This window comes from Onychomys torridus, chromosome 1, assembly GCF_903995425.1.
Source record: "Onychomys torridus chromosome 1, mOncTor1.1, whole genome shotgun sequence".
Lineage (NCBI taxonomy): Eukaryota > Metazoa > Chordata > Mammalia > Rodentia > Cricetidae > Onychomys > Onychomys torridus.
This window is the reverse complement of record NC_050443.1, coordinates 77,458,716-77,472,081: the sequence shown is the minus strand read 5'-3', so window position 1 is coordinate 77,472,081 and position 13,366 is coordinate 77,458,716. Positions and strand designations below refer to the sequence as shown.

The 13,366-nt window shown below is 54.8% G+C and overlaps 1 protein-coding gene across 2 annotated transcripts; it reads left to right on the top strand.

Annotated features, from left to right (window-relative positions):
• Positions 1–915: 915 nt before the first annotated feature.
• Positions 916–12,813, top strand: Tsku (tsukushi, small leucine rich proteoglycan). 2 transcript variants are annotated; one of them, XM_036191042.1, is made up of 2 exons: positions 916–1,051; positions 10,383–12,813. In XM_036191042.1, exon 2 carries the CDS (start codon positions 10,391–10,393, stop codon positions 11,453–11,455), a length of 1,065 nt encoding a protein of 354 aa, XP_036046935.1. In that variant the 5' UTR covers positions 916–1,051; positions 10,383–10,390; the 3' UTR covers positions 11,456–12,813. The 2 variants fall into 2 exon arrangements, with proteins under 2 accessions (XP_036046935.1, XP_036046942.1); XM_036191049.1 differs by lacking the exon at positions 916–1,051 and adding an exon at positions 1,809–2,026.
• Positions 12,814–13,366: the final 553 nt, after the last annotated feature.

The following is a 13,366-nucleotide window of genomic DNA, read 5'->3' as shown; positions in this document are numbered from 1 at the left end:
TTTGATTTTACTGACTGGGAACTTGCTTTTCCTCAGGCACACACACACAAGCCCAAGCAAAGATTTTTGTTTTAAAATAAGGAAGAAAGAAACAAAAGCCCTGGATGCAGCAAGTTTGGGCCATGACAGGGGAACATTGCTGGGTGGCAAGTTCCTGGGAGGTCCAAAACCAATACCAAACCTCCCACTAACCCTTTATCGGGATGTGCCCCCTCGTTGTCTGTATATATATATACATCTCCTCATAAATTTTGGCTGGAGAGGATGGGCTGCAGAGGGAGGGGAAGACTTAAGCCGTTACTACAGAGCAGTTTCCCTTCTTGGAAATGCAGCCAGAAGTTGACTTTCCCTCCAGGAAAGAAAAAATAAGTCTGTTATGTCTGTTGCTTTCTCCCTCGGTCGCTGTCTGCCAGCTTTCTTCTTAAGCTCGTTCTCCTTACTGTCTGTCTCTGTCTCTCTCTCTTTTTCAAACATGCACATTAATGGCTCTAGACCCTTTTTTAAACTTTTTTTTAATGATAGGGTGGAGACTTTGAGAAAAACCCTCATCCACCCATTCTTACCAACTAACTCTGCACACACACACACACACACACACACACACACACACACACACACACACACACACACACACACACACTCCGGCAACCTCCAGATGTTCCCAAGCCAGCGGCCATCTGCTGAGATTACTGGGACGAGCAAAGGGGGAAGGCAGAGGGGGCAGGGATTCGAGTTGCAGGAAGCTGGGAGAGAGGCCTAGTGGCATGGGAGGGAACAGCGCACTTTTGAGACGCTCCCTAGAGTGGAACCCGTGCTCGGCCGGCGGGCGGGGGCTGGGCGGGGAGAGCGCCCCGCTAGACTTGCACTTTGACGACGCTCCCTGAGCCTCTTGGCCGCCAGCCGGAGCAGCCACTGGGTGCCCAGCAAGGGGAGCCCGGCGGCGGGCGGGGACTTGAGGCGGGACGTGCGGCGCGGAGAAAAGCGCCGGCCCACCGGCCAGCGCCGGGCCGCCTAGGTGAGCGTGCCGAGGCGCCAGCTGTGGACCTGCCAGGTGGGTGCTGTCCCGAGGCGCAGCGAGATCGGCGTGCAGGCGGAGGTCTGGAGCCTTGGACTCCAACCTCTCCGCCCCATCCCGTGGGCAGGCGGGAGTGAGGGGCGGGTCCGGGTCCTGCCGAGGCCCCTCAACTTTTCCGGGACACCGGGCCACAGCAGCGCAGGGTGGGGGTAGCAGGGGAGAGGGCTTTCAGGAGACAAAGGCTCTGCCTGGGGGCCGTGGGCGTGGGCCGGCGTCTCCAGGGTCTTTGTAAGAACACGTGCATCTCACGGTAGTGGGTCTTTTGTGGATTTGGGTTCAGAAGCCAGCATCTGCCTGCGCCTTTGTGTGTGCGTGGCTTTGCATGGCTGTCTCGCGCCGGTGTCCCCATTTCGCAGCCTGGCGTTTGGTTATGGGGACCGGTGGGCGCTCCGCGTGTGTCCGCATACGTGGTCTGTGCCTGTCGACGTGTCTGGGTTGGGTGTCCGTGGGGCATGTGTGCGCGCTGAGAGCCTGAGCTGCCCTGACACTCCGCTCCCTTGCTGTCCATCGTTTCCCCCTACTTGGCTTCAAACTTTTCTCCGGGTTCCTCCGGCAACGCTTGTTGGCAGCCCTCCTCCCTCTCACCTCCGGAGGTCCTTCCAGCCGCGAGGGGGTGGGATAGGATTGGTGGGTCGGGGGTGATCGGCAGTGCCTGGCGACTGGCCCGGGCCAGGACTGGGCGGAGCGTGCTGGACACCCTCACAGGACCCTAGTGGGAGGAGGGAGGGACGCGGCTGGTCTGGGCTTCGGCCTGAGGCTGGAGACCGGGGAGTAGCGCGCTGCTGGCAGTTGTCTCCCCTTCGCCTCTGGGAGTCTCCCCTTCGCCTCTGGGACAGACTGAGTGTGGAAGGAGAAACCCTCCAGCTTGGTGGAGAGACTTGCTTGGATTTTAGTACCACTTTGCATTTAACCGGACCCCAGAGTGAGGGGATCAACCTTCTGATTCAATAGGTGAGAAAGGCCAAGGCTTGCCTGCATCCGGCCTGCTCGCGGCCCCAGCCCTGGTTAGGCTTTTGGGGAGGGGGGGAGACAACACTTGTCTCCAACGGGACAGTCAGTGGCCCACTGTAGGGCACAGGGAGTATTGCTCATCCCTGTTGAGATTTGGTCACTTACAGATGGGGTGAGAATTCCTCGCCGCCGCCGCGGGAGCGGAGCGCGCAGTGGTGGTAACCAGCGTCCAGAGCTTAGCTGAGAGCAGCGCCGCCCACACTTGGCCAGGCCCAGAGGTGACTCAAACTTAGATCCTTCCTAGCTCCATGCTATCCTTTTGGATAAGTCTAGACTTGCAAAGCCCCCAGAGTGGGAGGGGCTCCATCCTGCCTGGGCTTTTGATCCTAGGTGGCAAAGATAAACCAAACATTTCTTTTCCAGCCCTCCAGCCCAATCTTTAACCAAGAACTTTGCCCACAACTGCGGGGAGGTAGCGAGGGGGGGGATAAGCTGGCCACAAACTTGGGAAAGAGGCAAGGATGGCCACTTTTAATGTCTAGTCCTAGTCATTTCTTTTGAAAGGGGAGTGTAAATTCCCTTGTGATTACTCCCTTGTGACCCCAGAGCCTGGAAACTATTGTGTTTCCAGGCATTAATTTGTTCCTAGGACAAGAAGGCTGGAATGCACCATCCTGGGGAACTCGAGTCCACAGGGCTTCCACCCACCCTGTTCCACTGACCCGGGTAAAGGCAAAAGCTGATGTTACTTATCTTGTACATGACAGACTGGTCAAGAGACAGAGTCCAGACCGGTAGTCTTAATCATTTCTTCTGGCACAAAGCAGAAGTGGTGTACTTTATTGAGCTCACCATCCTTTCTCAGGGCACCGAGCCTAGGAATTGGGGATACTTCCTGAAGAGGGCTGGGCCCACCCTGGAAGTCCCCTGCCAAAACAAGTTCTAAGACAGGTTCCATAGGAGGGACCATGGGAGGGACCTGGCAGAGCAGATACTTCCGCCTAGGGTTTTGAAGTTTTCCAATGCACAGCAGAGCCAGGAAGGGCCTCCCACAATACATGCAGGGCTCTGTGTGTCCTGGAAACAGCGTACAGGTGGTTGTCTTTGTGTCGGGATGCACGGTTTGGGTTTTGAGGAATAAGTTACTCGGAGGCAGGGAGGGGAGGCAGAGGCTGAATCACTGCGCATCAGTTTGAGCCTGTGTGAAGAAAGCTGCTGGAGGAAAGGTTGGTGTTGGTCAGTCTAAAGCCTTCCTCTGGCTTTTGGATGGTGCTGGAGTCTGGGAGACCTACCTGAAGACAAGATGCTGCATGCCTTCCAGTCAGAAAGTCTGGGAGCTGTGCTCGCTCCGTGGGTGCCTACCTCTGTCACCTGGGATGTGTCATTGCGCCTGTCGGATGCGTGGCCACCTTCAAGTGGAGTTACCGATTGATGTGTTGTGAATGTTAAGTAACAGATTACTGTATGCGCTAATAAGCTGAGATGTGGTTTCAGGGTGCCTGACTACGTTGTGTGGACACAGTGGATGCAGAAATAGCATGGACCCCAGTCATAAACCTGGTTTTACCACCAGGCCAAACTCTGAGTTCCAGGAGGCACCGAAGCAGGAGACCTCTCTGCCCCTGACATTTTACTCCTCTGGGTCCTCCCACCCCATGCTGGTATCCACGCTAGAGCTGGACACATTCTTAGCCACAGCCCAGTGACTCTTAGGGGACGGGGGTGGGGGTCGGGGGGGGGGAGGTTAGGCTGGGAAGGCCTCACAGAACAGGTAGCTTTTGAATGAGACAAGTGAGAGTTTGTGAAAGACAAAGGGGGGTGCCATCTTTGTCAAAAGAAATAGCCTCTGCAAAGGCAGAGGTCCCTAGGGAGTGACAGGTGTCTAGCCTGAGAGGCTGTTTTTGTAGAATGGGTTTTAGATGGTGGACTCTTGATCTTTCATTGGAAGCTGTCTGTACACTGGTGCCCAGCATGGCAGTTGTTTAGAGCTTTGGGAGTGTTTAGAGGTGGAGGCCAGAGGCCAGGTAGGGTGACCAGAAGCCAGGTAGCCTGACTTGAGGAAGAGGAGAGACAGAGACCCGCTTGCCCAAGAGTGACTGCTGTTTTGATGTCAGATTCCCTTTGGGCCGTAGGGGCCACCACTGCCTCAGCCTCCTCTGGCCTTTGCGACCTTCCCCGATCCCAGGGGGACCTTGGTCAGGGCCCTGGGTGGGACACTGAGAGATTCCAAGGCCTCCACGGATGGCTTTTGGGCTCTCCATCCTGTGTGTCTTAGCATCCCTTCTCTGACCCTGCAGTCACCCACAGAGGCAGGACTGAACCTGCGCTGAGACCTGCGGGTGCCAGCAGGCTGAGTACCTCTAAGTAGTCAGAGCTAGGCTCAGCTGGCAGCAGCAGCAGCAGCAGCAGCAGCAGCAGCAGCAGCAGCAGGCTTCTCTACATGTTACAAGACCAGACTCGGTTCTCAGAGTCAATGAAAGCCTGTGAGGTTGGTGCCCGGTCAGCAAAACCTTTTTTCTGCTCCATGCAGGCTCTCCCTGTGTTCTCCTGTGCTGTTTGAGATTGGTGGGAGCTTGACAGTTTTCCCAAAGACCAACTGGAAGGAGAAAATAGCATTTGAGGCTCATCTGCATCCCCGTAGATGCTGCTGCTTCAGTGGGAGGGTACAAAGTTCCAGGCCCCACCTGTACCAAAGATGTCATGAAGGAGGCCAGGTGCTAGATTCAGAATACCTGGTCCAGCCGTTGTCTCCTCACTGGCCATGTGACTCTGGACAAATCATTGAACCTCTCTAGACTCTTTAGACAGCCAGAAGACAAGTGTAATACCATCTAACTTCCTGGTCTTACAGGACGACCAGACATAAATAGCTGAGGATGCATGGGACAGGCTGAGGTGTCCTTTGGTGACAGCATCTGTGTGCCTGACACATCTTTTAGACTTTTTGTTTGGTTGATTGGTCACTTCTTTGTTTTGAAACGGGGCCTTAAACTATATAGCCCCAGCTGCTGCGGAACTCACTATGTGAACCACGCTGGCCTCGAACTCACAGAGATCCTCCTGCCTCTATCTTTCAAGTGCCGAGATTAAAGGCATGTGCCACCATGCCCAGCCAATACCTGGTATATCTTAATATAGTACTTGATCCAGGGAGAAAAAATTAAAAAACCCTAACTTCCCCGTCACTGCCCACAGAGGACAGACAGGTAAACATGTCATTACAGCCCCGCATTACCAGCTCTAAGCGCCTGTCCACACTGCCGGTTTCTAAGTTGAGGCCAAGTGTGGGTTTGGAGCTAACATGCCTGGGTCCGGTTCCTCTATTGCCTGGCTGACTTGCATGCTGCTGTTTGCTTGTGTGACAAGGGATAATAATCACCACAGTTAAGGACTGTCGTGGAGCAGTAATGACACATTCCAGGAGCTGATGTGCTTGCAATATCGATTCTGAAGAGAAAATCAGCCCTGGAGGCTCTGAGTATGTTCCCAAAATTCTGATTCTAATTTCCAGAGCTAAGTGGTTGGAGGGCAGCATGCTTATGAAATGTCTCCCTGTGGATTTCATTGCTGTTAGTGTGCTCGTGACTGAGGGCAGTGAGGTGCAAGGCCACCGGGGGGGGGGGGGGGGTTGAGGAGCCCATCCTACGTAGGTGCTGGGCACTGGACCAACCCGCAACTATCCCCCATCTCACCTAGCTCCTGTACCAGAGGATCCATGTTGAAATTGTTAGCAAAAGCTAGAAAGTTTTATACGTCAGAAGTGCTATGGCATTGTACCAGGGCCTGGCAAGCAGGCCCAGGGGGAATGTGGACTCCAGCCTCTGATCCCAGAGAGGTGTCTACAGAAGAGGAGGGTGACTAGCAGTCACCAGCAGTACGTCTGAGAGGTCAGTGTGAACCATGGGCCTGCTGGGTACCTGGCTCTGCATATAGGAACCTGAGTGGAAAGGGATGTGAAGGCTAAGTCACCACCTCCAGGACGTTTAGCAAACCCTGGCCATTGTTGGCCACCAGGGACTGAGCACTTACTGAGCAGAATACACCATCTCTACATTTTCCCACGGCCCTCACTTCTTGTCCCTCTGGAGGACTCTGAGACTCCAGTAGGTAGACCTGGCTTCCAGGCAGGTCCTAGGTCTAATAGCCAACCACCTAGCTTCTGGCTGGCTCTCTGATGCTGCCTCCTTGCCCCCAGGTCCGCTTTTGACCCCAGTTAGGGAAGGATGCATAGGTTAAGAAGGAGGCGCTCCTTCCCAAGCTGCTCACACTTTATGTTTGAAATTTGAATTTTCTCAGTAGCCACTAAAGGAGGCCTGTTGGTAGCCTGAGGTGTGAGAGGCCAAGAGGGAGGGCTGGTGGGAGCCTGTGGGGACAGAGACTGCTTTGTTCCACTGGCCAGGCAGGGATGAGTGGATAGATGTGTGTGATGCAAGGCACAGTGTGAGGTGGTGGGTCCCAGCTCCTGGGCCTTGCTCTGCCATTGCATTTTTTTTTTAACTGGCCCTCTGGGCTCCAGTCACCCATAGTCTCCAAGGGCTCTGCAGCTCACAAGCCTGGAATTCTCTGTGTTTCTGGACGGTATGAACAACAGCGGACTGTTGACAAAGAGGGTTCAATTCCTACAGGGATTCCGACGGAGAAGGGAGAGGGGCATTTCCAACCTCCAGAGGCCATCTGTCTGCGAGAAGATGATCTCTGTGGTTTTCCAAACAATCCCGAGGGGCAGTGATAGGGCCAGCTCTGTCTCATGGCAGATTTGGGATGTGATGTGGAAAGAGCCCCTTGGAGCCGCCTGGCCCATAGCGTTCACACCATTCATGCTTGGCCTCACAGGCCAGGAGTCACTGTGGACTTGACGTTGTGGGCCCTAAATAGCTCGTGGCTGGCCTCACAGGACCTGCTGTCTTCCAAACCAGAGCTGTGGGAAGTGTCTTGTCTTGGTTCTGTTGATCTTTAGATGTCTTTCATCGGCAGGACAAGGTTTGTAGGAAAGATCTTTTGACCGGACATCTCTCTCCTCTCCAGACATCCTTGGTGGCTGCCTGTCTGCATTGCCCACATGTCTGTGCTGCTCGAATGTCTGCACTGCACTTTCTCCCAGAGTAGAGGTCCCAGAATAGAGACTGGGCAACATTGATACACAGATGAGGGAATCAAATTCCTGGAAATAAAACTGTGAAAGTCTCAAAACCTTAAGCTTCCTGGGTTCAGGATCTTAATGATGATTGCTGTGAATGTGCCATGTGCTGTGTATGAGAATGAGGCCTTACGGTCTCATCCACTCGCCCCTGACAAGGCTAAGCCCCGCGCTTTGTTCAGCTTTAAACTCTACAACTCTAAGGTTGGTACTGAACCCCTCATTGTGGAGATGGGAAACAGAGGCTCCAGAGAGGAAGGCACTGGTGATCACAACAGTCCGGGGAAGAACAGTGACAAAGATCTGGGGGTCCTGACTCCCCTGGGACTTGTCCCGACACAGTTGCCCTGTTGCTTTCTTATCAGCGTCCTGGAATGTGGTGAAGCATGCTTTGGGGCGCTTGGTCTAGCATCTAACCTGGAGAGACACAGCAGCCCATGCTGTGGCTCTGTCAGTATGTTGACGGTACTGGGCATGCCCCCTATAGGGGACATATCTCCAGTCCTTAGAGCAGCTCTTCGAAGGACTGGCCTCCTTTTCATCTTCTCTGTAGTGTCTCCAGTTCACACGGGTTAGCTGGTGACTCTTCAGATCCTTTAACGAGGGATGGGACAGTTGGTCTGATTGGGTGAACGCGAGGACTCCAGGAGAGCGAGGACTCTAGGAGAGCAGCTGGCTGTCGTTTGCTGGTTCCCACTAGAGTCCCCAGGGCCTGTGCATGCCACCGGGGGCCCTGGCAGATGTCCGTGGCACAGCAGAGCAAGGCTCTGGCCTAGTGCATTTATCAGCCACATTGCCCAGGTGGGACTCCACCTGTCTGCTTTATCTCAGCATGAGGACCGCTGCGGCATTCCAGATCCTCTGGGGGAGGAGGTGCTCAGCTCTCTACAGATGCAGGGTGCAGGGCTTTGTGGACTTGTGTGAGGGTGGCAGACATTGCTGCCCTGTTGGGAGTCCAGGGCCGGGACCTAGAGGAGAGAAACATCTGTGCTGTGTTTGCCTGGCGGGTTACATAAGCTAGAGTTCAGGAGAAGCAGCCTGGCATTTTGTGGACACATTGTATAATCACCTCTGGGAACCAAAGGGTAATCTCAGGGCCCTTTGTGGTGTTTAATTAATCCCCCAGGTTGGGGGCAGGGGCTGAGAGCGGATCTGCTTAGCTTGAGGGCGGGGTAGGGGTAGTGGTAATGAACTCTTGAAGAACTCCCTGGGGAAACAAAGGGGCCAGAGCAACTTAATATTTTCTTCTTGGTGCAAACATTGGAACGCTCTGTCCTGCCTTGGCTGGGACCAAGCCCAGGATGCACCTGGGGAGGGTTTAATCCTTGAATTGGTCTCTACAAAAGAAAGGGGTGGACAAGAAGGGCCTCAGGGTTGGGTAGGGGAGAAGAGCCCAGCCCCTGTTCTCCCTGGCCCAAGACTGAGCCAGAGTGCAGATCAAGTGGCTGCCTCTTTAAAGTTTCATGCAGGGCAGATAATGCTACCCAGCTGTTGGCTACCCCAGTTTAGAAGGTGGGCAGGTCCTCACTCCTCCCACTGCACCCTGTTTTCTTCCCTGGAGGCCCATGGAAGGGAGACAGGCAGGAAGGCAGGCCACCCAATGAAGGGCCTTCTGTCTTCTGAGTAGCTACCTAGCAGGGGAGAGGGCCACTTAGAGGTCCTCAAAAAACATGAACATAAACCTTGAATATGCCTCGTGTGGACCTATGCAACCCTTAGATACAACAGCATACACACAGTGTTAGGAATATGTAATGGCTTCTGTTGTAATTTTTGGGTTTTTTTGTTTGTTTGTTTGTTTGTTTGTTTGTTTGTTTTTTGTGTGTGTGTGTGTGTGTGTGTGTGTGTGTGTGTGTGTGTGTGTGTGTGTTTGGTTTTTGTTTTTGAAGACAGAGTTTCTCTGTGTTACAGCTCTGGCTGTCCTGGAATTCACTCTGTAGACCAGGCTGGCCTTGAACTCACAGAGATCCACCTGCCTCTGCCTCCTGAGTGCTGGGATTAAAGACGTGCGCCGCCACCGCCACCGCCGCTGCCGCCGCCGCCACCACCACCACTCGGCTTGAAATTTCACAGAAGGAACTGAGGTCGAGGGGTGGGTGGCTTGAGCTGTCACATATGTCTATAAGGAAAGTCCCTCCTGGACTCACCCTGCTGCCCACCAGGCCTTCTGGAGGCAGGAGACTGAGACAGAAGAACTGAGGAGGCCTGGGTCTAATTCCGCCCTGTTTTGTGCTAGTTGGGTGGTGCAGCCCTGGTTCTCTGTGAGCTGGTTTCTTCTTCTGCCCAGTGGGGTAATAAGCCAGCTGCCTGTCACAGCCAAAGGGGGAGGGGGCGGAGAGGTGAACCAGCTGCTAGCTGGGAGTTGGGCACAGGCAAGAGAGCAGGGGCTTCGGGTGGGGGCGTCCCCCAGGCATACCTGGGAATCGAGACACTGGGTCTCCAAGTAGTAGGGAAGTTGCTGCTGCAGAGCCAACTAAGGTGGAAGGGGAAAGGGCCTGCCAGTGTGGTATAGCCTGGCTCTGCCAGCACCGACGCATTCACGGTCTCTAGCCGGTTGGAAGACAGGTCCAGGTGGGCTCAGCCCCTGCCATTGGATCCTGGCTCTTGGGTCTACTCCACCTAGCACCACCATGCTTAGCTGTATCCATACCTGTCTCCAACCCTTCAAGGCTCAGTTCTCTCTTGTCAGATGGAGACAGGACTCCGCCTTGTAGAGAGAGGGTTGTGAGGGCTAGAGAAGACCGTGCTCTGAGGCAGCCAACCCAGCACCCAGCCTGAGGCATCTTTTCAGCCAAGATGAATGAAGCCCCCCAACTCGATCGCCGCCCCCCCCCCCCCACTGTGAACTCCTCTCTGGCATACCTGGGTCTCCAGCAGCCTCTGAGCCCTGGATCAGCAGATATAGTAAAACCAGCCAAGAGACCGTCAGGTCCAGCAGGTTTTACAGTTAGATGCCTGGGTACCATTACTTCTACCAGAGTAGTCTACTTGCGTCCGATGCTTCCAGTTGAAAATCCACTCACCGGGCCTAACTCCCTTGAACCATACAGATGTGGAGAAGGAGGCCAGGAAAAAAGAAGTAAGGACTAGGAGAGGCGTGTTCCAGGAGGCCAGGAGCTGTGACAAGTCCCAGCTGTGTCCCTACACACGGGCTGTGTCTCGTAGGGCAGGATAAAAGTGTCTAGTACATCCACTCCTCACCTGTGGCTCTCTTTCCAGGTGCCACCATGTTGTGCTCCCTATTCCTGCTGCTCCTGGCCACGGGCAGAGTGCAGACAACTCGGCCATGTTTTCCTGGATGCCAGTGTGAGGAAGAGACTTTCGGCCTCTTTGACAGTTTCAGCCTAACTCGAGTGGACTGCAGCAGCCTGGGCCCCCACATTGTGCCTGTGCCCATCCCTCTGGACACAGCCCACCTGGACCTGTCTTCCAACCGGCTAGAGACCGTGAATGAGTCGGTGCTGGCAGGGCCAGGCTATACCACACTGGCTGGCCTGGATCTCAGTCACAATCTGCTCACCAGCATCGCGCCCACTGCCTTCTCCCGCCTGCGCTACCTGGAGTCACTCGACCTCAGCCACAATGGCCTGGCAGCCCTGCCAGCTGAGGTTTTCACCAGCTCCTCCTTGAGTGATGTCAACCTCAGCCATAACCGGCTACGGGAAGTCTCAATATCTGCCTTCTCCACCCACAGCCAGGGCCGGACACTGCACGTGGACCTCTCCCACAACCTTATCCACCGCCTGCTGCCCCATCCAGCCCGGGCCAGCCTGCCCGCACCTACCATTCAGAGCCTGAATCTGGCCTGGAACCGACTCCGTGCTGTGCCCGATCTCCGAGACCTGCCCCTGCGTTACCTGAACCTGGATGGGAACCCTCTGGCTACCATCCACCCAGGTGCCTTCATGGGGCTGGCAGGCCTCACCCACCTGTCACTGGCCAGCCTACAGAGTGTCCCCCAGTTAGCACCCCATGGCTTCCGTGAGCTCCCAGGCCTGCAGGTCCTGGACTTGTCGGGCAACCCCAAGCTCAAGTGGGCAGGAGCTGAGGTGTTTTCAGGCCTGGGCTTGCTGCAGGAACTAGACCTGTCCGGTACCAGCCTGGTACCGCTCCCTGAGAGGCTGCTCCATCACCTCCCAGCTTTACAGAGTGTTAGTGTAGGCCAAGATGTGCAGTGCCGGCGCCTGGTGCGGGAGGGCGCCTACCCACGGCAGCCTGGCTTCAGCCCTAAGGTACTCCTACACTGTGGAGACACCCAGGAATTTGCTGCCAGAGGCCCAGACATCTTGTGACAAATGGTGTGGCCTGGGGCCACTTGATAGACTGCTGTCCTGGGCTTGCTCAGGTCCCAACTAACTTATATTTTAATGTGCCAATGCCTGTGGGGAGTCTACAGGCCTACATGGCGGCATCTCAGTAAAGCTGTGGGCCAGGGATAGCTTTTATACCTAGGGCCTAGACCCAGTAACAAAATCTACCCGTTTGTCTCAGTGGCTCCCTTCCCAGAACTGTGAGCAGAGGGACTTGGCTGCCAAACCAGACTCTGGTCCCCTCCTGAGCCCTGCCCCAGCTGTCCATAAGTGCCTTCCTTCCCTTTTTGCCTGGACTGGCCTGACCCACGATGTGACGGGGTGGGTGGGAGTCAGCGCTGTAAGTACTGACTCAGCGCCTCTGGCTGGGGGGGTTCTTTTGAGCTCAGTGTCTAATCACACCATCTATGAGGCCTACTTCTTTTCCCATGGAATCCTGGGTAGACTCTTCATTGTAGAAGGACTTAGAGAGAAAATCAAATCCACCCTCCTTGTAGGACAGTTGGGAAAAGGGCGCAGGAGGAGCAGTGCTCACCTGAGGTCTTGGAGAGGTGTGAAGAGCCCAGTCTCCTGCTGAGGGTGGGGGCCATGGACTTCCCTGTCTGTCATCCATCCCCTCCGCTGGCTGGGTGCCCTATTACCGTTCTCTGTGCTCTTTCCCATTATGGCCAGCAGCAGCGACAGCAAGGTCACAGAGGTCCAGTGGCCAGCTCATGGTATGAGCAAAGTCAGTCCACCTTTCAGAGCCTCAGGAAGCTTGGGACATGTCAGTCCCAAGCCTGTCAGTTTCTTATTGTGGGGTGGGGGTCCCCTAGCATCAAGACTGGAAACGTGCACATTTTCCCCAGAGACCCTGTCTCCCGATGCTTCCTAAGAAGTCAGTGCAATTGTGGCTGTCTGGTCATGAGCTCCAAAGGGACCTGTGGAGTTAGTGTCCATGGGCCAGAGCCCAGAGGCCCATTAATCCTCCAGGAGTGCAGCAGAAGGAGACAGGGTTTCCCATCCATATTGTGCTTACCCCCAGGGTCACATCTCAGCTTTCCAGCCCTGGATTCTCTCCTTTGTCTTCATTTTATGAGTCATTGCCTTTTCTTAGTGAACTGTTACTTTTAACCCCCACCTCTGCTGGCCGGGGTTGGAAACGAAGATAAATGTACTTGTTCACTTTTGTAAGACTGTTCTGGGCATGTGTTGGGGGTGTTGGGAAGAAGCCAGCTATCAGTGACCATGTGGGCATTGGGGCTGGCCCCAGAGATGCTCACAAGGCAGTGTGAGCTCTGTCTTCCCACACTAGCCCAGCCCAGCCCAGCCCCTGACTGGTCCTTGGTTTAATAAATACATAGAAGAGTTCTTTCCATCCCATCTTTGAACCAGAACTTGCTGACAATCGCTGGACTGGGGTTGGGGGTACAAGGGTAAATTAGACCCCACCTTGGCAGCTCTTTCTCCCTGAAAAGGCCAAGAACCTTCTGGGATCGAGTGTGTATGACATTCGGGAGGTGGTTACTTGGGTAGGCTACACCCCATCTACTTTCTTCACCCCCATCCATGTCACCCCACCTCCATTCACCATCTGTACATCCTCAGCCACGAGGCCCTTGCACACCTCTGTCTCAGGCTGTAGCAATGGAACTCTGTCTTTGCACTGTCCCTCAGCTCTTTCTCATGGAGAATTTCCGGTTGCAAACATGCCTTAGAAGCTTTCCCAAAGGCTCCCTTGACTCCCTCCTGTCAGCTTTGACCATCATTGGCATGTAGCTGCTGTGGTACCCTGTTTGCACACTTCAGTGACAGCTCACTCCCAGTTTCCAGTGGGCTTTTGGTGGTCAACAGGTTGGTTCTTCTGACTGGCCAGTCTAAGGAGGTACCCAACACCATCATCACCACCAACGG